Source organism: Taudactylus pleione, unplaced genomic scaffold (genome assembly GCF_031769625.1).
Source record: "Taudactylus pleione unplaced genomic scaffold, aTauple2 ptg000535l, whole genome shotgun sequence".
Taxonomy (NCBI): Eukaryota; Metazoa; Chordata; class Amphibia; order Anura; family Myobatrachidae; genus Taudactylus; species Taudactylus pleione.
The window spans coordinates 1,611,187-1,638,056 of record NW_028284937.1 but is presented as its reverse complement, the minus strand read 5'-3'; the positions used below and the strand labels follow the sequence as shown (position 1 = coordinate 1,638,056).

General features: G+C 44.0%; 1 protein-coding gene across 1 annotated transcript in view; it reads left to right on the top strand.

Annotated features, from left to right (window-relative positions):
• The first annotated feature begins 7,022 nt into the window (after positions 1-7,022).
• BCL3 (BCL3 transcription coactivator) overlaps positions 7,023-26,870 on the top strand; it is an 81,950-nt gene continuing 62,102 nt past the window's right edge. Inside the window, exon 1 of the mRNA XM_088450976.1 lies at positions 7,023-7,776. Coding sequence (XP_088307102.1) covers positions 7,401-7,776 — 376 coding nt within the window. The 5' untranslated portion in view covers positions 7,023-7,400. The remainder of the gene's footprint in view (positions 7,777-26,870) is intronic.

Below are 26,870 nucleotides of genomic sequence, written 5' to 3'. Positions count from 1 at the left end.
GAATCAGGCCCTCAGGCCCTGATTCAGAACCGGACGCTCCGACAAAGCGCTCGCTCTGAATCAGGGCCGTCCTTCTTGATTTTTAGAGCGGCCTCCTGGCCGCTCGTATAGCTGTGGGTGACCACCCACAGCTATAGCGAGCAGCCAGGAAGACGACCATCATGCTTGCAACGAGACCCTTGTGGTAGGGTCTCGTTGCCGCAAGCCCTCAAACAGAGCCGAAAGCACTCCCACTGACATCACTTGTGTCCGTCTGGGCAGCCACGCCCCCGGCCCGCCCACCAAAGGGGGCGTGCTGTCACTCAACATCGACAGCACGCCACCTTTTGTATGAGACCCGGAGCGACAGTTTGCCCATTGCTATCCGGGTTTTGCGCATGCGCACAACGGAGCCGGCTCCGTCGTGTGCATGCGCACTGGGCCTCCATCGACCCGCTTGCAAGCGCTCAGCACTCGCGAGCGGGTCTGAATCAGGCCCAGAGGCCCTGATTCAGAGCCGGACGCTCTGACAGAGTGCTTGCTCTGAATCAGGGCGTCTTTTTTTTTTTTTATGGAGCGGCCTTCTGGCCGCTCGCATTGCTGTGGGTTGCCACCCACAGCTAATGCGAGTGGCCAGGATGATGGTCGCGATGGTCAAGACCATCGCGACCATCAGGCTTGCGACGAGACCCTTGTGGTAGGGTCTCGTGGCCGCAAGCCCCAGAGAGCTTTCGGCTCAAACAGAGCCGAAAGCTCTCCCACTGACATCACTTGTGATGTCAGTGGGGCCGCCCCCAAATGGTAGGCGTTCTCATGGGAAAGCCTCCGTCTGGGCAGCCACCCCCCTCCGGCCCGCCCATCAAAGGGGGCGAGCTGTCACTCAACATCGACAGCTCGCCCTCCTTTGAAGCGAGACCCGGAGCAACGAATTGCCCGTCGCTATCCGGGTCTCGCGCATGCGTACGACGGAGCCGGCTCAGTCGTGCGCATGCACTCTGGGCCACCATCGACGCGCTTGCGACCGGGTCTGAACCAAGCCCAGATTCTGCCCACAATATATACTGTATGTAATTCAACTCCATGATCTCTGTAGCAGAATTCCCTCCATTATCTCTGTAGTAACACCCACTCCATCACTTCTGTAGTAATACATCCCCCCATTACCTCTGTAATAACATATCCACTCCATCACATCTTTAGTAACACATCCCCCCATTATATCTGTAGTGGCATATCACCTCTGTAGTAACACATCCCCCCATTATATCTGTAGTGGCATATCACCTCTGTAGTAACATGTATCCCCTCAATTACCTCTGTAGTAATTTTTCCCCTCAATTACCTCTGTAGTAACACATCCCCTCCATCACCTCTACAGTAATATATCCCCTTCATCACCTCTGTAGTAACACATCCCCTCCATCATCTCTATAGTAACATATTCCACAATCACCTCAGTAGTAACATATCCCCTCCATCACCTCTATAGTAACATATCCCACAATAACCTCCATTGTAACATATCCCCTCCATCACCTCTATAGTAACATATCCCCTCCATCACCTCTATAGTAACATATTCCACAATCACCTCAGTAGTAACATATCCCCTCCATCACCTCTATAGTAACATATCCCCTCCATCACCTCTATAGTAACATATCCCACAATCACCTCCATTGTAACATATCCCCTCCATCACCTCTATAGTAACATATCCCCTCCATCACCTCTGTAGTAACATATCCCACAATCACTTCCATTGTAACATATCCCCTCCATCACCTCTATAGTAACATATCCCCTCCATCACCTCTATAGTAACATATCCCCTCCATCACCTCTATAGTAACATATCCCCTCCATTAGCTCTATAGTAACATATCCCCTCCATCACCTCTATGGTAACATATCCCCTCCATCACCTCTATGGTAACATATCCCCTCCATCACCTCTGTAGTAACATATCCCACAATCACTTCCATTGTAACATATCCCCTCCATCACCTCTATAGTAACATATCCCCTCCATCACCTCTGTAGTAACATATCCCCTTCATCATCTCTGTAGTAACACATTTCACCATCACCTCTGTAGTAACTTTTCCTCCATCACCTCTTTTCACCTATATAGTAATTCTCTTCCATCACCTCTCTAGTAACATTTCCTCCATCACCTCTGTAGTAACACATCCCCCCATTATATCTGTAGTGGCATATCACCTCTGTAGTAACATAAGTATCCCCTCAATTACCTCTGTAGTAATTTTTCCCCTCAATTACCTCTGTAGTAACACATCCCCTCCATCACCTCTACAGTAATATATCCCCTTCACCATCTCTGTAGTAACACATCCCCTCCATCATCTCTATAGTAAAATATCCCCTCCATCACCTCTGTAGTAACATATTCCACAATCACCTCTATAGTAACATATCCCCTCCATCACCTCTATAGTAACATATCCCCTCCATCACCTCTATAGTAACATATCCCCTTCATCATCTCTGTAGTAACACATTTCACCATCACCTCTGTAGTAACTTTTCCTCCATCACCTCTTTTCACCTATATAGTAATTCTCTTCCATCACCTCTCTAGTAACATTTCCTCCATCACCTCTGTGGTAACACATCCCCCCAGTACCTCTATAGTTACACCTCCTCTTTCACCTATATACAGTAGTAATCCCCCCCAGTAACATATCCTCCATCACCTCTGTAGTAATACCCCCTCCATGATCTTCCTGAGATGGAAACAGAACAGGAGGACTTTCTGCAGGAAAGGTACTTTATATGTGGAAAATTGCTTTCCCGTGGTTTGCAATGGCCAGGGTCTCTGACAGGAGGCAGGGAAGGGTACTAGTTACCTTGTTTGGGGATAAGAGTTGCACACAAGGTAGAAAAAGTGGAATTTGAACTTTACATTTGGTCAACATTGAACAATAGGGACAGATAGTAGCGGCTCTAGGCACGGGCAAGCCGGGCCATCGCCCGGAGCACCATTGTATCTGGCGGGCGCTAGAAATGCCCACCCTCCCTCCCAGCGCTATAGTGATTATGTAACTTCAGTGGGAGGGAGCGGAGGAGGGAAGGGGCGGCAACACAGGACGGCGCTGGGCGCAGCAAAGCCTAGCGCCGGCCCTGGGCACAGACACACATACTGTATCCAAAACCTGGAACTGTCCATAAATAATAGGGACAGCTGAAAACTGTGGTCGTTCTCCACAACTTTCTGCTTCTTCTCTAGTAATTGTTTACCATCATAGAAAGTCTCTTAATCTCTCACCCCCTCATTGCATTTCTTCCTGCCCCTCTCTTAGAGGTGATTTAATATAACACAGGAGCCACAAAATACAGTGTCTGTCAATGAAAATGGAGCTCTGCCTGGCCCAATTATCTGCAGCATATAACAGAGACTGCTGAGGTCTGTTTTTTCGGATGTACACTTTCTTCATTGTGAGTCTTTGTCACTACTTAAGCCATCTCTCGTCAGTTTCTAACAACGCCCTCTGCATTGCAACACTCTCTGCTCTTACATGCAATGCTGGATTCCAGTGAATGTCTTGCTTCCTGTAACCATATCACACGTATCAGACTTACATATCTGGCTTCACATCTGCCCTTATATGCACTGGGTATAGCATCATCTGCTTGTGGCAATCTTACTGTACCTACCTGTGCTCAGACAGTCTCATGCTATGTAAGCTGTAAAGATACAAGGGGGTACATTTACTAAAGTGAGAGTTTTTAGAAGTGAGTTTTAGAAGAGATGTTGCCCATAGCAACCAATCAGATTCTACTTAACATTTAACTAGCACATTCTAGAAGATAATAGCTAGACTCTGATTGGTTGCTATGGGCAACAGCTCTTCTAAAACTCACTTCTAAAAACTCTCATTTTAGTAAATGTACCCCAAGGTCTGATGCTGCTCCATCCATGTCTGCATCCTCGCCTGTCGCACATCAGTGACTTCATGCAAATGCCGCTACAATCTCCCTGATTGCACCTTACCCCCATTAGGAACCTGTTATATAAAAAACAGAGATATGTACATTCACAAGGGATCATTAGCATAATTTCCCTATTTCCCTGCATTGGCTATAAGGCACAATGATCCCTATGGCTACATGTATTTTCTGAGGAGTATCGGTGTGTTTTCATCAACAAGTAGATCTTACTAACTGCTTTGGCCTTCATTTACATTTGGATTTAAATCAATTTTATGGCACTCCTCTCAGATGTAGCAGCACACGTCCACTTTACTGCCACGCTCATAGATGTTGCTTTCACAATCTCCCTGAAACACAAAAGGTCAACATGGTCAAAAGGTCAACGCACAAAATGTCGACATGGATGAAGATCAACAGGTACTAAAGGCCAACATGGTCAAAATGTTGACATTGGAATGGTCGACATAAAACCCAAGTCAACGCAATGTTTTCTAGCCCTAATCTTTACCCTAACCCTCCCCTTGGTGCCTAATCCTAACCCTCCCTTCTGGTGCCTAACCCTAAGCGGATAAGTGCCTAAGCCTAACCGTCCCTCCTAGTGCCTAACCATAACCGTCTCTCCTAGAGCCTAAACGTCAGGTAAGTGCCTAACCCTAAAAAAACAAGCAGACCTTTTGACCATGTCGACCTTTTGTACCTGTCGACCTATTGCCTGTCTACCAATTGGTATCTACATAGACACTGTCGACCTATTCATTGTCAATCTATTGACTGCCATCCATAACAACCGCATTTGTAAAATGCTCTAAGGGGTATATTTACTAAGAATCGTGTCTGGCTGTGTTTAAACACGCTGGGCATTGCAGGGACTCACATGAGTTTTTTACGCCCCAGATCAGATTTAATAAGAATTGTGTTTTCCTGTCTGTTTTGATCCGATGATGATACTGATCCTGTTGTATTGTGTGCAAGTTCAGTCATATTGGCAGCTTCTCAATAGACTCCGTGGAGCACTGCACAGATCAGTGTGATCTGTGCAGTGCTTTTGTTTTATAGGTGAAATAAAACGTTGAAAATTGAGAAAAAAAATGGCGAGGTTCTGGTACCGGAAAGTCGGGGGCAAAACCGGTGTGGGCTTCCCCCTATTTTCCAATAACCAGCACCGGGCTGAGCTAGCTGGGTGGTAGTGCCATAGCAAAGCATTAACCAACCCCAACCTGGTCAGCCCAGGGCTGGCAATACTCTGAAAGAGGTGACCCCAAAAATTAAATGAGGTCCCCCCTCCTAAGGATCAACCAGCCATGTACTGAAAGCCCAGGGTTCTTCCCTGCATCCCTGGTACTGGTGGGTGTGTGGGTAATAGGTTAAAGATATAAATAATATTGTTCTTTACAGTGGGACTACAGGTTCCAGCAAGCCTGCCCTGTGGCACCACAAGTCCCAGCAGGTCTCTGGCACCTCTACTGCTGCTGTAAATGAAATATTAAAGAAAAGACAAGACACACACCGAAGGATTTGACCCTTTATTACACATTCACGCTCAGTCAGACTCTAACACTACAGACTTACCTTCTCCAGGTAGAATCAGTTTTTTTTATTTTCAGAAGATCTGGAATTCTACATGGTGAAGGAAACCAACCTCCTGCAGAAGGAAGGTAAGTGTGTAGTGTGAGTGAATGTGTAATAAAGGGTTAAATCCTTTGGTGTTTGTCTTGTCTTTTTTTATATTTTGTTTACTGTGGCAGTACAGGTGCCAGCGATCCGCTGGCACTTGTGGTTCTACAATTGCAGCAGGGCAAGCCTGCTGGGACCTGTAGTCCCACTGTATAGAACAATGGGGGAGATGTATTATAGTGGCACACATCGTTCCCATATTACTCTTCCTGCTATGCCTCTTTACTGAGGTGAAGCAGGAAGCAGTACCTAATGCTGATGCGCTGTGTCTTATCTCCTGGCCGGCTCCACTGGGCATGCGCGAGATCTCACGTGCAGCCTGGAGCCCGGCAGCCTCCGCAGCAGCTGTAGGGATAGGGCAACGACAGCTGGCTGTTCATACATGCCTTTATACAACTTGTAGACAGCAGAGCCGATAATGATAGGGGCGTGTTTTTAAACACGATTCTTACTTAAGCTATGGAAAGTTCTTGCGTGTTGGTTCAATGGTCTGTTGACTTGTATATGCGTATTTTGCTGTCTATTTCAGTGCGGAATCGTGTTTTGCACTCGTGTTTGCCTTAGTAAAATCTAAAACAGGGAAAACTCGCACAGGAGTGCAATCTCAGCCAGACAGGATTCTTAGTAAATATACCCCCTAAGTAGCATTTTAGCCGTGTTAGGACCCAGAAGTCGGCATACTATGGTCGACATAGTGACTGGACAGATCAATGCTGTCGATCTTCCATACCTAAGCTATAGCCCACTGCTTGTTGTAAGCATTCATAAATAAGAAAAAGCCCCCTGGGCTGTCTTCACCATAGATACATACCTTTCAGTTCTTAAAAAAAACAGACCCCAGTCTATGAAAGTTTAATACTGTACGGAGCAATAGAACTGAAAAGAGTTAATGGGAAGTAGCAAGCACTAAGCCGTGTGGTGAAATACTGTACACAGGGTTGCATGACGGATGAGCCAGTGTATATAGAAGCATAAGAATAAAATAGTGATGCAGGAAAATAAGATTATATAAATACTGTGTAGAGAGGTTAATAATGCAATGCACAGCAGTCTGAGGTAAGACTGGGCACAAGGAGTGGTTGCACCATGACTGGATGACAACCCCCTCTTATTAGTTTCCTTTTCATAGGAGGAGGAGCCCTTCAGGGAACAGGGTGAGAAAGCACCTGGGTGTGTTATGTGAGAACGGGGAAGTCCCTGTGTGAGAGCAGCTTCCTACACAGGCTGGCAGGGCAGGCAGTCTGTGTGTCTTGTTGGCTGAAGCTGGGGAGGGGGGACACCGTGGGAGTGAGAAGAGACTGGGAAGACAGGGGGAAGTGTAGGAGAGAAGGGGGTGGAGGGAATCAAGAACTCTGAGGGGGGAAATTAAGGAAGGAGAAAGGGGGACCCAGGTCAGATAACTGGAAATGCAGAGGAGTAGGGAAACCCTTAACTAGGTCAGAGGAAGCACAGAGACTGCACTGCAGAGTGTGCACAGCAGATGGTGCATTAAAGTGTCAGCTCCCAGACCTACCTGTGCATCACAGAAGGATACAAACCATCAGGAGGGTCAGCCAAACATCATATAATAAGAAAGTGACATGCAGGATGCTCAAAAGCTAAGAGACATCACTATGACCAGTAAAGGACAAACTAATATTGCCCCAAAGAAATATTAAAAGGGGAGGGGAGAAAATAGACATAAGACAGGAAGGAGAAGAAGGGAGGAGAGAAAAAAGTGTCACACCTAGTGCTGTGCTCCCTAAGGATCATTGCAGCTGTGCTTCATGGAGTGACATCCATTGATTTGTCAATGGACAGCCATCACAGACACCCTACTGGAGCCATGGAAAACTCATCTCCCTTGGACCTCAGCATCAGAAAGAACATGGACATGTTGGAGGTCATCTCAATGAGCCCCTCAGGATTTTGGACAAGAGGATCTGTCAGAGGGTCTAAGCCCCTAAAAGAGGTGAATACAAAGCAGCCAGCAGAGGGCCAGAATGACTCATTTGATGAACCAGGACTGTACAAAGACCAAGCCTGTTTGCCCCTGCGGAAACGCAAGTACCCCCCTTCACCCAAGGAGGAGGGACCCCAAGTCAAATACACAGATGAATATTCAGAGTGGTCCAGGAAATGCCATAGTCACCCTTATATGGCAGTGTCACTGCCAGCATTCTACCAAGGTAAGTATCCTCAGGTGAGGCGAAGGGAGCGGATGTACCCAAGGGGCCTGTAGCAAGGAAATAGCCAGCATCATGCTAAATATAATACATTATATATGGTTAGAGAAGCAATAATACACAATAGAGCATTATTATCACCACTGTGGACAAATATGTGCTATAATTAACTAGTAATAGATGCTATAAAATATGCTGTAGTTTCAGATAAATACAGAGGTTGTTGCACAGTTCATTTTAAATCTAATCATTTTTGCGTAATTGATCAAATATGTCATTAGTGAAAGATATGTTAAGCAATGTACACTCCAGTTGGCAATAAGGTTTACAAAAATATGTGTTTGATTTTTGTTTTGGCGTATTTACATATTCGTCTGATTGGCAATATTTGACTATGTGTCTATGATATAGCAGGATGTTGACACCTTGTTCAAGCCAAATGCATGTAGAAATGCTTATGTAAACACTTCCTAAACCGCATCCCATTGCGTTTACGTTACGCTTCCATTGAGAGGAATGTAAGTTTGTGTCAGATGCAATGGAATGGAACAAATGCAATCCAAGTGCAACACAAGATAAAGGCACATAAAAAATGCAGATATATAGGGGGACAATCCACTTCTCATCTTAGCTGCAACATGCTGTTCCAGAGTGGCATATGGTGACCAGCATCGTCACGGAGCCACGATGAAGCGATTCAACGTGAATTGCGTCATCAGCTGTTTGTGCCGCCGTCTTCACTGGGTAAGTTGTCGGCCACGGCCTGGTGGCCCCAGCCCCCGGGAGACTTGTCCACTTTTCCGGGATTGGGAGCCTCCCGGCCATTCCGGGAGGGTAGGAAAGTATTACTATAATACAGATTGATGCGTCCTCATACACCATAAGGTCGCACCATCAAAAATTACACCAGTCCAATAGGTGCAGGTTCTACGCCTGGCTACGGCCTTCTGTGCTTGTGGCTGTGCGTCTGGAAACGCAGCCACTTGCATTGATGTCCCTGCGACACTCTCATAATACGCCCACTGGACGGACCATTTTTGTGTGTGCTAGTAGTCACCAGCCTAGGAACGCCTATCAATTTTCCGCTATCTTTCTGATATCGTCTGAATCGATCGAAACAGCACCATTAAGTGTTTATTCTGTGTAACGCATATGTCCTAGAGGTTTTCAGGACCTCTTGCGTAGATGCAGTTGCAAACAATCGATTAACTATGTGAACATCGGTATTGTACGAGGATTGCTACGACTCAGAATCAGGCCCTGTGCGATGTTCGGTGGCAAATCGCCCCTTTATGAGTTGCCGCCATATTATATCATTTGGAACAGTGATATCTCTTTTTACATCTGTTTGCATAGGCTCAAGTTACAGTACAAAGGCATCTTAAATGCATAATTTGAATGCCAATGTGTATGTAGCCTTAAACTGGGTACACACTGAATAGATATATCTGCAGATGATGGTCGTTCATAAACACTGAACGACCATCATCTGTCTCTGGCTGCCGCGGGTCCCGCTGACCGGGAGACCACCCGTACACACCCTGATGGATAGATATATCTGCCAGCGGCTGTGCAGCAGAGCCGATGCGATATGTCTGCGAACGACGTCGTTCACAGACATATCGCTGTTACACACTGGCTGACGGGCACCCGATATATTGGCCGATCAATTGATCGGCCAATATATCTGCCTGTGTGTACCCAGCATTACAGTTACACACCTTATCATTACTGAATTTCATTGAGTGAAAAATAGGAGTAGAATTTGTTACTAACATAGGGTCTCATTTATCAACGAGTTTTATCATACGCAACAAGTGATAAAACTCGTTGCGTATGATAAATGTTGCTCCAGCCAATCAGCTCCTAACTGACATTTTTCAAACAGATGACAGTTGTGAGCTGATTGGCTGGAGCACCATTATTATATGTAACAAGTTTTATCACTCTTTGCATATGATAAAACTCGTTGATAAATGAGGCCCTTAATATGATTACACCTGCTGGAATGTTATAGAAATGGAATACTCACTGTTAGCCAAGGAATTGGCAATGTTAACTAAAGTGAAAACGATGAGGTCTTTTTGGAAAAAGCTTAGTGTTTGACAAGTACTGTTTGTAGCTTTGTCGTTTTATTGTACTGTATTGTACTGTACTGTATTGTACTGTATTGTATAGCTACTGACCAAGATGTTTGCTGATCTCAAATAACCACTGCACACGTCTTCACTGCTACACATGTAGGGTATGTTGCAGTGAATGTTATGGTCAAGGATTAAGCGGTTAATCCATGCTGTCCAGTAACAGGTTTCTGTGCCAGATCTCCGTGAATATCTCAGGATATTTCAATTAATTGTAAATATATCAAATGTGCCCTGGTGTACTGTTCACTGCAATGCACCATGTGCCTGATGCAGAAGTATACGCTATTCTTTGTACTCAGATGCTGCAACATTTTACGCAGATGCTTGGATCTGAAAAGCCGCAGGTGGGCGTCTCAATACATCTCGCGGCGGCTGCGTCATTCGCATATTTTCGTATAGCAGCTGTGTACATATTCACAGCAGCGGCAGCATTAGCGTAGAACTCTGAATCCATTTATGGGTCTGCTTACAGCCCGCGTGAGACATGAAATCTTCTTGCACTGGTAAACTTGCACTCTCGTTCTCATGCTACTTTGCATGCACCTTCATACCCATAGGGAGGGACACGCAGAAAAAGTTGCATGTGAAACTTTAAATAGAGACTAATTCAGGGGGAAATTATTATGGTGAGCTGCGACTGCTTCGATGACCTCCTGCTCCCCACCGCTGACATAAAGTTGGCCATCTGCACCAATCTTGCCACTTGACATGGTCATTGACCACACATAATAATCACCTGGCAAAGCATCCAGATTTATGAACATGTTGATCCTTCCGGGACCAAGTATGATGTCAGACCAATTTGCCTGTAATTCCACTGATTGTGTAATTACCAGGATTTGATTACAGACAACACCGTCAGCTAAATTGCGATAACAGATTTACTGTGTGCTTTCCGGCTCAGGGCTGTATTCAATTAGAAGCGAAAAGCCGAGATCCACGGAAAAGTATCGCCGATCTCGGCTTTTCGCATGGCGGAAACATCTCCGTATTCAGTTGCACCCGCTTTTCACGTATGCGGAAAGTCAATGCAATGTAATAGGCGAAAAAGATTCGCCTCTGAATAGCAGGTGATAAGAAGTGCAACATTTTTATTTTGGGTTGCAAAGGTGGGGAAACCACTCGGAACCCTTGGGACAGCCCCCCAAAAGGCAACTGTGTAAAATAAAAAATAGTTAATAACACCCCCAAAAAGTACTTTCATTTTGGGGGTGAAAAAGTAATAAGTGGGGGGACAAGCATAAAAACTAATGAAATAGACTTTTTGAGGGTCTGCAAGGATGGGTCAGGTGTTTTTTTGATTGCAGATGATTGCAACAGGTGCGTTTTTCATGTTTTTTTTAAACTTCACTTTAGAGACTTTAAAATATGTTTTCATGTACCCCAAATATGACAGGACTGCTTATTTCTCCCCAAAATACTGCATAATGCCATTCTTCACCACTTGTGCAAAGACGCTAATCAGAAGCTATTGAGACAAGTTAAGTACCCCAATAGCTTTATTTGGGCTATTCGGGCACATCTACATTGATCCCCATTGTTAGTGCATCTTTTTGAGGAGTTCAGGCTGATTTCCCCATTTCTGACAGCACTTTCCGCCTGTTTCGCGGCTTGTCTTTTTCGCGTGGTTTGAAAATGAATAGGGTGAATAGTGGAGGCGCGCACGATAAGTTTCCGCATCCAAAACACGTGATGTAGGTGGAAAGTCGGGCAGGCGAAACTTTATCGCGGACGCAAAACTAATTGAATACTGCCCTCAGTGGGAAGGTACACAAAATAGATACTAAATATGCCATCCTGTACATTATCTACTGTATAAGCAAATATACATGATTCACATTGTATGCATGACTTTGATATCACATTAGTGGCTAATTGTCATATGTTCTTGCTCTCAAACTATACCTTAAATTAACATTGTCCAACCCATGGTTAACAACGACTTACCCACTTATATAACGTTCCAACTGTTGTATTCTCGTTATGTTTGTAATATTTATGTTACTAATGTTTGGTTCCTTTTTTGCCTTTCATCACATGCTGTAAGAATATGTGTTGGTCATGGGGTGATTTTTGGGAAGTTTTCCCACACTCCTGGGAGAATAGTTCAGCCCGCTGGATCCCACTGGGGGCTTGCCTCGCTCCCTGTTGCCGCAAATTGCAGCATTAAGCAGTTGTGCGTATGGGGGGTGACCACAATGATGTGATTCACCAAGCCCCCCCCCCCCCCCCACTTCCCTACACCTACTACCTGGACCTCCCCTGGATCTGAGAGCAGGGTTACAAAATATTATGCATATGTGCATAACTAGACTAAGAGAATGCTCTTCTGCTGTATAGAGAAGTCAGTAGACCACATATTTACAAATCCTACACCAAAAAAATAAATAAATGTACTTAGACCTCTTCTATATATAAATTCTGAGTCGCACGAAAAAATTCTAGAATCCATAGGGCTAATGCGGTATTTTGTGTGCCTGCGAGCAAGAAGCTGTGCCGCCTGTTGATTTCACGCCATCCGCCGTAACCGTCATCATTGGTGCCTGCTCTTGCACCAGCCCCATGCAAGAGATCCATTAGAAACAGACTTTCCTTCCAAGTCATACTTGCCTACTTGTGAAAAAGCTTTTCAGGGAGATTGTGAAGCTATGGCATTAAAGTGGACGTGTACTGCTAAATCTGAGAGGTGAGCCATAAAAGTGACTTACATGCATCCAAATGTAAACCAGCCGCAAAGCCGTTAGGAAGATCTATATTTTACGAAAACACACTGATACTTTTCAGAAAATGCATGTAGCCATAGGAATCATTGTGCAAGTTATAACCAATACAGGGAAATTATACTATTGATCTAATTTGAATGTAAATATCTCTGTTTCTTTATATATAACATCTTCATAATGGGGGTAAGGAGCGACCAGGGAGATTGCTAGACTCTTCAGGGAGTCAGGGAGATTCCTACTATTTCAGGGAGTCTCCCTGACAATCAGGGAGAGTTGGCAAATATGTTCCAAGTACACGCAAAGCTTTAGTTACACGCCCAACACTCTGACATAATGGGGGTAAGGTGCAATCAGGGAGATTGTTAGACTATTCAGGGAGTTAGGGAGATTCCTACTATTTCAAGGAGTCTCCCTGACAATCAGGGAGAGTTGGCAAGTATGTTCCAAGTACACACAAAGCTTTAGTTCACGCCCCCAACACACTGACATTAGCCAGGGCGATTAATTGTGATCGCATTATCACCTCCAAGTACCTGCCCTGAAATGCCCTGTTTCATGAAAAAACAGAACAGGACAAGTTCTATCCGACTCAGAATAAAATGGAGATGAGCAAAACAGTGTCAATTTGCTTCTGCGCTGTATTAAAAAACTCGCCGTTTGTGCCATGAGCCGAGATTGTTCAGACTCAGAAACAGGTCCACTCACAGTCTGTATGTATAGTCTGTGTTCCCAGGGTCAGAGGTACAGACAAGGGGATACATAGAAGGAAACAAAGCAGGGTCTTTAAATTTGTACTTGAGTAATTATTTATATTTTTCGTTGATTTTTATGTAGAGATGGAAGAACTCATTTGATGGCATTGTGTAAAATATTATTAGTTTACACAGTCAAAAACTTAAGTCCCATACTCACTACACAATATTGCTAACGATTTGGCTGATTTCGGCGCATCAGAACTACAAATAATTCATAACGTGCAGTGTGTATGCTCTACATCGTGTAGTGCACGCTCCCTTTGTACATGCAGTCAAATCAGGCAATGCCGCTGACGATCTCATGCATCGCTATGCGGCGGGGACCAGCATATCAGGCAGATTCGCAGATGGTCGGTATCCGGTCAGGTAGACGACATTCAGATTCAGAATCTTGACACCAGAATGTTGATAGGTTCTGAATGGTGGCTGTCAACACTATCGCAGCACTTGTCATTGGCTGTTTGAGGACGCTCCCTTGATACTGATTGCTGCTTGGTTCATCACTTCTGTTTTTATCGTATGCAAATGGAGAGTTGTTTCTGCTGTATAAGAGATGTTCTTATAGTTTAATCAAATTATCATTGGTTTGTGGCCTATTTTTCATTTTGAAATACTGGGAGGTATGTTCAGTAGTGGTCAGTGGCAATATGCCTAACGACACTACCAAACTACACTTAACAGGGTCAGAGCATAGCCAGTGGTTTTGGATGTAGAAGTTAAACTGTTTCTTATATCACCTTGGGCCTGATTCAGAGCCGTTCGCTATTTGCGGTCGTTCGTTCTAAAACAAGGGGTGGCTATTCAAATGATCAGTTCGCAAATTGCAGTCTGTTCACACCTCTAAGTCTGAATGAGCGAGCAAAACATACGCTCGTTTATTTGTTAAAAACGCCCCCTGGCCGCTCGTACCATACGTCATGTCCGCTATTTATTAGATTAATCGAGTACATCGACCAGCGTATGAACTGCTCGCTATTCTTGTGGTTGTTTTTTTCTACCACAATCTTGCTAGCAGTTCTGGCTATAAAATAACCCAGTGACGTGGTCAATGACGCTGCTGTATTAATTATGCACACCCATAAAACGCCCGTTTTGACCTTTAAGCACGCCTGCGTTCGGATCTCCACTCCCCGTTTTCAAGCACCTTCCCCTGTTACCAACCACATACGCCTCATTCTGTCACTCAAAATAGCAGGCATTCGCTATATTGCGAGCACATGAATTTCGGCCGCACTGACTGGTTCGCGCAAGCGTATAACGATCCGTACGCATGCGCAGATGTGCGAACATCGCTCGGAACGAGCGTACTGCCGCTAGCGAGTGGCTCTGAATGAGGGCCCTTGTCTTCAAGATTGCTCCTAATTTATTGTTCATTCATTTTCTTATTCTATAGTGCTAGAATCTACTGCACATGCGCGGGTCTCTGGGAAAATGGCACCCGTGCCGTTTCCCCGTGGACAGCAGTACTGCGCATGCGCAGAGTCACCGGGAGAATGGCCACCGCCATTTCCTCAGTGATTTTTGCAGCAGAGCAGCACACTGGTGACTACGGATGGATAAGTATGAAACTATATGGGTGCAGGGTGTGTGCGTGTGGCCCCCCTGGACCCAAGGGCCCGTGTACACCAGACACCTAGCACCCATTATAGATACGCCCCTGGATCACAGACACAAAATTCAGTTTTCAGTTTTGCCTTCTGCCAAAAAAAGTATCAATTTAAGCTTCAATGTGTTTAGGTGTGAAACTGCTCGATCATGTGTAAAACTGTTTGATCATTTGCGGGCTGGGTTGTACATAGGTACATATAGGCTTACCATATCATCCCATTAATTCTGGACACATGGATTACACAGGTTTTGTGGATGATTAAAACCAGGTGAAATGGAGACTTGAAGTCAGCCAGCCACAGAATCTGTCTAATACATATGTGTCCTAAATTAAAGGGCTAACATGGCAAGCCTATACATAGGTGAACAGACTCCAGCACATTTATAAATTTATTGAGTTGGTCCATTTGTATTACTGAATAGGTTAATTCTGTTATTTCTAGGCAAACTTGAATTTTGCATGTGCACTTGATTCAACTAGACGCGTTTCGCAATTTTGTGATTAGTAAATGACCATTTGAGTGTGCTTATTATACCTGCTACCATTGATTGACTTTCTATTATACCTGAATACTTACAGTATCTATTCTATTAATATGTCATTATGGTGACTCAAGGGATTTTGGATGCGCTTTTCTAATTGTGAATTACAGGAGAATAATCATCAGAACTGATTTTAATTGAATCTAGTAGTAAATTGTATATGTTATCTGATGATGTAGTATTAGTGAAACACATCGGATGTAGCTGATGTCTGTTCCTGTGTTTGTGATATTTAGTGCACTGCTCCAGGCTGTGGAGAAACGTAACTAATATTACTCCACTTCCCTGGAAAATGCATATCTCAACAGGAAAAAGACATATTCTGGGAATTATACACACTGGCTGGTGACGACACAAATCAGTTATAACATTAGAAAATAAATACTGTAGCTGATGGAGTTATATGACCTTGAAGTTGATACCACATGTGTAAACCCTGTATCCTGGCAATGATGTATACCAGAATACATGTAGAAATGTTTCAGTTGTTATGGCTGACTGCTAATTCGCCAGTCCACTAGAGTGCCAAGGACCATCTGTTATATATGCTCTGATTATTTGATACCCCTTGCATATATATATGTTTGGACCTATTACCTAAATATAATACTTTAATACTGTTTATTTATATTATGCACTGTACCTATAGCCATCTGTTCATGTTATCTTACACTATCTATGGATGTAATTTAGATATTTATCTGTTTAATCCAAATACGGAGACCATGCTTATATGGTATAACATGTACTGTACTTTTTATTGTTTAATATGTTATAACAGTAATAAAAATTATTTAATTTAAAAAAAAGAAATGAAATAGAGATACTGGGGAACACTTATTACTAGACTTATAATACTATCCCTTTAAAAGAGATACTCATGAATTACACAGGTTCTATGGCTAGCTGAATTTCACCTGGTTTTAATCAGCCACAGAACCTGCGTAATTTATGAATATCCCGATTTAACCGCTCGGATCCCTCTTCGCATCCCCGGAACTCTTTCCCATAGGAAGTAGCGGGAATCTGAGAACATGCTCCGTCTGAAGATGGCGCTTGTTCTTGGCAGCAAACTCCGAAAACTTTGCTGAATATCAAGGGGATCCTATCGGACCCCTCATGATAAATTGCCCGGTAAACTAAATATGCAGAACCTACCATTTCCGCATGATTAACGGGCCATTTATCGTTTGATGAATAGGCCCCTCAGTCTCTAATATGACAACCCTATGAACGTTACATGTCTGCTATGATATTGTACCCCTGATTAAGCTAAAGTTTGGCAGCCTATGTCTTTCCAGTCATGGTGGAACTACAAATCCCAGCATGCCATGTTAGACAGAAGATTTTAAGACATACTTACCTGTGGAGCTGATTTGGTATAATTTGCAAGAGACCACAAAGTGTATTATTCGTCCATCAACACATAATGTTTGTAAGACTTGTACCCAGCATACAGAACAAGTGAAGAAACATCCCATAACAAATGTTCTAGACATGGGACAGTCCCTGGCCTGAGGTTGTGAACAGTAAGTAAGCAGTGGTAAAGTGCTCAGTCTGTAGCAGAAATCTTTCCGTGTTGTAGCTGTCTGTGGTTGGCATTCTGGGTAGGCTGCAGAAAGGGACCACGAGCTCTTATACAAATATGCAAGATATCCTCCTTGGCAGTGCAAGGTCGTGATGTATATATATGTGATGCAACTCTTTGTTATTGTAAACTGTCTTGAGTATGTGAGCGTGACACTCTGCTGCTTTATCCAAGAGTTATGCCTCCAATTGTTATATAGTACATTAAAATCTTGTTCTAAAAATGACTGTTACTATCAAGAATTGACACAAACTTTTTAAAATAATTCACTTTTACTTTATATGATATTGGCAGGGGTGTTAAGTAACCAAACTTTACAGAGGATAGCGTTGTCTGTGCTATCACTTGGAATCTCATACAAGGCTCCTGACATGATCACATGAGGATGTTTTTGACACTGTGTTCACCTCTCGTGACATGTCATCAGTGGTGCAGCTAGGGGAGGGTAAGCAGGGTATGTGCCCCGTGTGACAGAGGGGAGGCGCCAGTGGGGGAGCCCATGGCAGGTCCATCTGAACATGGCCTCTGTGGAAGCAGCCCACTGTCACTGACACGCCCATTACAGTCACATAACACGCCCATTACAGTCACATAACACGCCCACTAGTCACATAACACGCCCATTACAGTCACATAACACGCACATACCAGTCACATAACACGCCCACTGATTTTTTTTGTGTTCCCTTTAAAACCACTTAACTGACAATTTTTCTAGCAAAACCGGTCAGAATTGCCTGGTGTGCAGGAGATTCCGGGGAGTCAGAGGAGATCCATTCTGCACATGTGTAGAACAAATTTCCTCTTCAAAAACACAGCGCAGCTGTGCGGTCGCACCTTGTCAGCTGACGCACGGCTGGCTGCGTTCGCATCCCATACGACCACGTCAGTTAAGTGGTTAAGCCACCTATGCTCTATGTATTGTATGGTGGTCACACTGTGATGTTCTCTAAATTATATGGGGGTCAAATAGATAGATGGTGACTACTATCTCACGGGTGGGTGGGAGAGGGGCCAAGCTGAGCCTTTGCCCTGGTTGACCCCTGCACATCATCATGGGTCTGTTAGAAGACTAACACCAATTGTCAGTGTGCTATTGATTGTTTTCTGATTCCAAAGAAGTAATTCCCAAATTAATTTATTACTTAGTTGCCACTCATAGTCCTGACCAACAGATTGCCCAGCTCTAATCTATTGCCCACAGATTACTGTATCATAGAACGTCACGCAATACATCATGCTGCAAAATGAATATCGTATACACCAGACCCAACTCTCCCCTCGTATGCCAATGTGCCCATATGGTTTTAGATTCCTCCATATTATAGTCTAACTTGCCCTTGCATAGTATAGCAGGGCATATAACTATATTTGATGTAGCTTCGTGCCACCATGTATTCATCTTGCCACTAATCTCCTCATCCCTCTGCTGCACAATTTTCTCCTACAGCGACGGTTGGGTCCTGTGGAGAAACAGCAGCAGTAGAAGCGTCGCCGTTTATCTCTCTACTGTGCTAGTCTCTTGCTTCTATATTTACCTATTTAAAATCAGAGTGCAAGTGGGGTTATCATAGCCGTGTCTGGCATAGCAGTGGCCCAGGAGGCAGCGCTTCGCAAATATAAACCGCCATGATGAATTCCAGTCACAGAGAGATTTGCCAAGTCCAAGGGAGGGATGGTGAAAGTACCGGGCACTGAATTGCTGGTAAATTTCTAATGCTGGCATTGTCTTGAACGTTGGTTCTAACATTCACACACAGGTACAGTAAATACTGGCTGGGTGTCAACACTAACTGTAATCCATGTATTAAAGTAATCAGCAGCCTGTTGTGCCCTGAATGCGCAGATAGGTAACAATAAGTCTGTGTACTCCTAGGCTGTGTACTGATATCAGCATGCTTGTGTGCCACTCATTGTAACACATCTAGACTGAGTCTTTTTTTTGTGGCCCTCACTATACCAGATAACCGCCACTGACTGTAACATAGTTTTATTTAATGGTTTTTCAGCCTACAAAGAGGGATGAAGTTGGGCTTTCTGTCAGACTCTGCTCGGCTAGAACATAGGGCCTGATTCAGACCCGTTCGCTAGGATGCGTTCGCACGCAGCCGTCAGCAGCCACAGCATGCAAATCCCGCGATCGCTAGCAAGACATTAGCAATCCCACTATGTCTTACCGTGCGATCGCGGTATGTATTTAGACGCCCACCAGCCTGACACAAGATGCCCACTTTCCCTTAGCAACATACGTCATATCCAGGAAGTGTAATAAACAATCGGTATCATCGGACCCATACGCAGCACTTGCGGCTGACCATACCGTACCGCAAGCACTGCGAGTGCTGCTGCGTGTAATTCAGCCAGGTGACGTGTATGCTGATGCTGCGTCTTAATTATGCATGCCGCTGAATCGGCATTCAGACGCACAGACACACCTGCGTTCGCACTACCACACCCCCGTTACCATCGACCTCCCCCTGTCACCACCCACAAATGGCACGTCCTGTCACTCATGCTTGCGGTGCATCTGCGTTTAGGGCGCTAACGCTTCCCGATCACATATAAATTTGTTATTATTAGATCTTTTTATATGCCAACTTGTGCTTTATATTTAGTAATTCTCTAATTTCACTCTATTCAATATGCAGACATATCAGGCATTTACAATGGAAACATTTTATGTTTCTATGCTGGGGTGTAACAACAGGGCTGGAAGTATCATGCAACCGTCTCAACTGCTACCTCTCAAACCGCTTTATCCTTGATCCTCTCCAATCTAGCTTCACCCTCACCACTCCACCCAAATTGCTCTGGCCAAAGTCACCAACGATCTTCTCTCGGCCAAATCCAGGGGCCACTTCTCCCTGCTCATCTCTCTGTGGCTTTTGACACCTCTTACCATGCCAACCACTCATTCCCTGTTTCAGCTTCTGGTTCCACTGCCCCCTCCTATCCAACCTTTCCATGGGCCTCCAGCAGGGGTCTGTCCGCGAGCCCTCTGCTTTTCTCTCTGAACACCTCCTCCCTAGGTGAACTCATCAGCTCCTTCGGCCTCCAATATCACCTCTACAATATTGTATATGGTACAGCGGGAAAACTGTCCCAGCAGGTATGTAATTATGCATACCGACGGTAATAAATGCCAAAACATTCGCGATAAGAGGTGGGAGCTGCGATACTTGATACATCGCACAATCACCTGACACCATAGTATTTATTTCAATTTGGGGGGGGGGGCAGTTGACAATGCGCATCAGAAATGCATATCTAATTACAGCATCATAGGTCCATACTCTTCTCTGTAGAACTGAACCCCCAAACAGAACTATACTGTGCAATAACTAGCCCGTAATAAGCACAGTGGAGGTTTCAAGTGTGGGTGGACATATAGCACCAAGCCCCCCTTCACCATAGGACTCCATAGCAGATATGTGGGATGTTTGCTAACGTGTTTCATGCTTTTTATAGTTTACTCATACAGCATACAAATCGCTTCTGAAAATATGTATATATATAAAACAAACTGAGTGCTCCTTCTCTGAGGTATATACAATAGTCACTCCAAAAACCAGCAAAATCTTCTCAACAAAATCCCAGACTTCCTCCGACAGTGATAGGCAGTAGGGGTGTTAATACTACTCCAAAGCAATTCACCTTCCCTGCAGAATGACAGGTTCCTTTCAGGTTACAAATGTTGGCAGCTCCCACAGATCACCTGGGATCATTTGTAACCTGAAAGGAACCTGTCATTCTGCAGGGAAGGTGAATCCCTTACTGTGATTCTTTGAGGTGCTGTCTGACACTGAAGGGATGCATTTGGAGTGTGTTGACACAAAAGAATATCCATATATATCCTGAAGGAAAATTCTAAAGAGACTGTTTTCATCAGAGGAAGTCTGGGATTTTGTTGAGAAGATTTTGCTGGTTTTTGGAGTGACTATTATATATACCTCAGAGGAGGAGCACTCAGTTTGTTTTATATATATATTTGTGCATGATTGTGTGACGTGTGTAGGTCACAAAAGTCTTGTTGAGCTGCACCTTATTATATTTGGATTGCGGGTGTAATACATATTTTCTTTATGCTGCTAAAAAGATGTTAGGACATTAATAAATCCTCATCCTCTACCATTTTACTGTTTTATTTAATTTTTTTCAAATATGGCCCCGACTTTATATGTACCGAGCTGTGTCCGTCATCTTGTTGCGATTCCAAGTGTAGGTGTTATCTTTAAATAAATGTATATTTACATCTTATTTACATAAATTAAGGTCCAAGTAAATACAGTAAGCCTAGAAAATTCAGGTAGTTTCCAGAGCTGGCATTATTCTCATGAGCTTCCCATAAATCAGTGGGGATAAACATTGCATCCGTGTATTGAACTGAGTAATATTTCTGCTTTTACATTGTAATCAGCAGTTACAGCTCATCAACAAGTACATAAAATGAACAAAACAAATAATAAGTTCGCTAAATGAACATGTAATTCTTGTTTTATGTTGAATTGCTACTGTCCCCTACACAAACTGGGGGGAATTGTTTTGTGAGTTGCAGCAATAACCACAAGAATGTGTCATTCCCATTCCTCTAAAAGATTTGGAAAATACTTATTACCCAGGATCCACTTGTACTCATGTAGCAGCCGCATTGCTAATTATATATTCTCACCAGTACGCAGTTTCTCCCAGAACTTGCACTTAAAGGTTTACTACTCTGTTTAAAGGCAGACAGGGCAACTGGAATCATATAAAAAATGTAATAGCTAAGGCGCCAGTGCGGGCGCACTGTGTACTATATCTGCTGTATTCAAAAAGCTGCACACCTATCGGGGGTCTGCCAAGCCCCCAACAATCTAAACAATGCACAAAAAAAGGATAGACGGCGGTATTGTCGTACAGCAGATAAATTGATGGAAACAAAGTATAACTCTTCAATGGAAATGTTTAATAAATATTGAGAAACACACATAAATAAATAATCCCAATAGGGATTCCTAAAAAGATATAATCCTAAAAAACATGTATAAACAAAATTGGACAATAATGCATATGAATAAGCAACCGGTAAAAAGTGATCTCCGTTCCCCAATAATGCGGGGTGTAAAAATTCCCCTGTCTGAATCCAATAATGTGGGGCTATATACTAATAGTCACTAGTATGCTGTTTCCCAGAAATACAATGTTGCAAACAAGCCACAGTTGATGATGGCAACACTAGTGTGAACCCCTGTGCAAATGAGCCGGACTTCAGATGGGGGAAACGCTGATAGTCAATCAGTACTGGAGCAATAGTATGAATGAAAGCTCAACAGTACTCACGATCCTCTGTTAGTCCAAGCCGCTGCACTGATAGCAAATGCAGCCTCCGTTACTGTCAGCAGTCGTGTCAGACTGAAATGGAGCTGATATCCCAACAGGGTCCCCTGTTCTCTGAGCCACTCCGGCGGCAAGCTGCGTGCAGCGTCAATGTCTGTGGTGACTGTATACCGGAGCCGAATCGAGGGCTGACCACCGCTCAGCCCCACTTGTCCCGTGGCCCGATGGACTCGCTCCCTCACATGCGTCCTGACATACGCTGCATGTGGAGCCAACAGTCGGGCAGCTCAGGGAGAAAAAGACAACAGGCGAGTATCTTGCACTGGGGCAGCCGCTGGGGGATGGGATCACTTTACTGGCAAGCACAACCGTGCCCTCAACGCGTTTCTCCGCACTAGGCGGCTTTATCAAGAGGCTGTTGTCTTTTTCTCCCTGAGCTGCCCGACTGTTTGCTCCACATGCAGCGTATGTCAGGACGCATGTGAGGGAGCGAGTCCATCAGGCCACGGGACAAGTGGGGCTGAGCGGTGGTCAGCCCTTCGATTCGGCTCCGGTATACAGCCACCACAGACATTGACGCTGCACGCAGCTTGCCGCCGGAGCGGCTCAGAGAACAGGGGACCCTGTTGGGATACCAGCTCCATTTCAGTCTGACACGACTGCTGACAGTAACGGAGGCTGCATTTGCTATCAGTGCAGCGGCTTGGACTAACAGAGGATCGTGAGTACTGTTGAGCTTTCATTCATACTATTGCTCCAGTACTGATTGACTATCAGCGTTTCCCCCATCTGAAGTCCGGCTCATTTGCACAGGGGTTCACACTAGTGTTGCCATCATCAACTGTGGCTTGTTTGCAACATTGTATTTCTGGGAAACAGCATACTAGTGACTAATAGTATATAGCCCCACATTATTGGATTCAGACAGGGGCATTTTTACACCCCGCATTATTGGGGATCGGAGATCACTTTTTACCGGTTGCTTATTCATATGCATTATTGTCCAATTTTGTTTATACATGTTTTTTAGGATTATATCTTTTTAGGAATCCCTATTGGGATTATTTATTTATATGTGTTTCTTAATATTTATTAAACATTTCCATTGAAGAGTTATACTTTGTTTCCATCAATTTATCTGCTGTACGACAATACCGCCGTCTATCCTTTTTTTGTGCAACTGGAATCATATACCCTAAAAACAGGCTAAGGTCAAACCAGTGGCGGCTCCAAGAGGTGGGGCTGCAGCACAGTCCAAAATTCAAATAGGGGAACCACACCAACTAAAAACTTACGGCGGTGTCCCCGCTATGTATGCGGACCGCACGGCTCGTCTACCCTGCAGCCTGACCCCCTACACCTGCTACCTCATACGGATTGTATTGGAAGCTGTTAGCATTATCACAGCTACCATACAAGGCTATCCTGATAGTGCTTACCTGCTCCAATATTGTGCCTCTAACGGTGAATAGACACTGCAGGGTACTAGATTCCCTGTGGCCAATTAACACCTTCTATACTCCATCAACACAATAAAATAAAATGAACACAAAGGTAAAGAATTTAGGCGCTAATAAATATAAACCATGAAAAAAGAAATGAAGTATAAAATATACATTCCTTGAAAGGTTGTAATTTCATTTGCAGGGTTTCTAATTTCTTTAGAGTGTGTCCAGAGGATTGAAGCATATGTAGTTTTCTCATTCAGTGCAGATGAATATAAAAAAGAAAAAACGCATAGCCAATGTTTCACACACTTGAAAATATATATTTGGAATAAAACAGCGAGAAGAGGGGGTGTTGCGGGAACACCACTATATTGAAGAAAGTGCGTACCCCACTCACAAGAAAGAGTGATAAGTTACTCCAATAGAGGTTTCTTTTTAAGGATCCACCAACACCCGATATAACATGTAAGTAACTTCCATCAGGTGCGTACCAGAACTCACATAAGAAGAATAATGACGAAATATACAAAGGTATCTTTAAAGGTATCCTTGTTGTCACCTTCTATACTCCGTCCATCCACCGGACACTAATACAAACTGCCAATTATACAGCTCTTAACTTGGAATACATCCGAAAGAACAATATATTTTTATTCTTTGTATTTTTTATATATATTATTTCAATGAAGAGTATTCATTGTTTAAGTAATTTTATGATTCCATTATTTTTACTTTTTGACTTACTAATATAATTTTTGATATTTTTTATTTTTCCTTCCCTTTTCCCCATCCTACACTATCCCACACCCACATCCCATTGTGTCAAGTCCACTTCCCTCTATGTTCTACACCCATTAGGTGCCGTTTATTACACACTGCTGTAAATTAAAATAAATATTTTAAATCTATTCATTTGATTCTGTTTTATCTTTTAACTATCTGCAAACTAATAGAGCCCACTTATTTCATAAGGGGAGGTAATACCAATAATGCACAGTAATACGTCTTAACCACACCACAACAAATAAGCATATATATTTGACACATTAAGCAAATTTTGAAAGGTGAGCGCTATTATTTATTTTTATTATTTATTACCAGTTATTTATATAGCACGCATATTCTGCAGCGCTTTACAGAGAGAATATTTGGCCATTCACATCATTTCCTGTCCCAGTGGAGCTTACAATCTATATTTCCTACCATATGCTCACATACTTACACACTAGGGTTAATTTTCGTTGGGAGCCAATTAACCTACCAGTATATTTTTGGATTGTGGGAGGAAACCAGAGTACCCGGAGGAAACCCGCAAGCACAAGGAGAATATACAAACTCCACACAGTTAGGGCCACAGTGCTGTGAGGCAGTAATGCTAAACATTACACCATCTGTGCTGCCCTATATAATGCGCTATATAATTAAGTTTTTATTGTGCCATATTGATCTCCTTAAAAATAGCAGCTCCCGGGCTACCACTCCCAATAGATTGACAATACGTTGACACAAGCGCAACACAAACCCATTGAATATCTGAACCACACCAACTGCCACCCCAAATGCTGCCAAACATCACTGGCAGTTGGTGTGGCTAGCCTATTTAAATATTGAACTGCGCTGAAGCCGCCACTGGTCAAACCAGTCGGGACAATAGTGTACAGAATTTGCAAGCAGCATCATGGACGAAAATAAACAAAGGTATTTCGGTAGGCAGATGCCAAACTGGGGTTAGGGACAAGGTAATGGTTAGCCATGGTTATGCAAGTAAGCAGAAAAGCACAACCAGGCATCAGCTTCTACCTATCATTATATAGAATGTACTCGATAAATGCTACTTCAAAGCTGATTGGTTGTTGTGGGCAACTTCTCCGCTCTTTAGAAGGTTGTACAGGTGTCACTAGTAGTCCTTTCACAGCCTGGTTCTAATGTTGAAATATTGTTTAAAGGTTAACTCTAGACAAAATTTCTAGTGTGGTTTTGGATGGTGTTCACAGAGATATTTTTTTTTCTAGCCCTAATCCTAACCCTCCCTCCTGGTGCCTGCCATTAACATTCCCTTCTAGTGCCTAACCCTAACCGTCCCTCCTGGTGCCTAACCCTAACAGTCACCCACAAATGAAAGCAGCAGACTGTGAGTCACTGACAGCCTGCTGCCGCTCTGCATCTGTACAAGCAGGGCCTGTTCTGCACATGTGCAGAACGGGTCTGTCGTGCTGCAACATATCTGCGCAGTCTCCTGAATCACCCCCTCAGTTTGTTCCATTTCCATAGCTTTTACTAGCATGTTGGACTGAATGTCTAATTATGAATTATTATTAGCATCTATGAGTCATCTTGTTGGGTAAAGGTCTACGCATGTTGTGTGATGTAACAGGCCGTTTCCTTTGGGTGTATATGTGTCATTTATAGATATCCTAAATGTCTTCATTTAGGGGCTGATTCAGAGGTGGACGCTGTGTGGATCAGAGCTGCATCTGTGGTCGCGGCGGATCTGAGTGCATATGCTAATGATGCAGGCCTTCTCAGATCCGCTGCCTGAAGCCCCAAGATGCAACATTGGATTCACAATGCAAACATTGGCCGGACCATCGGACATCTGAGTAACCCTCAGGTTACCCAGGATGTCTGGGAAAACTACGCTGTCGGGGCCATGGACATGGCGTCTGAGGACACAGCCACTGGCTTCGACACAACCAGAGGATGGGGCCGACACGCCCCCATTTCATACTTGCCGATATTCTGGCAGCCAGGTCAGCACAGCAGGGCGTGGCGTGGCATAAGGGGGCATGGTGGGGACATGACGTGGCATGGGGGCTGAGTGTGGGGTGTGACTGCGCATTTGCATCATCATGCCCCCCCTACACTACACAATGCTAAAATTACCGCCATTGTGATGAAGCAGGGACCGGGGATGCTATTCAGTGCGAATCGCATAATCGGCCACCCTGCAAGAGAAGGAGTGTGTGTAGTGG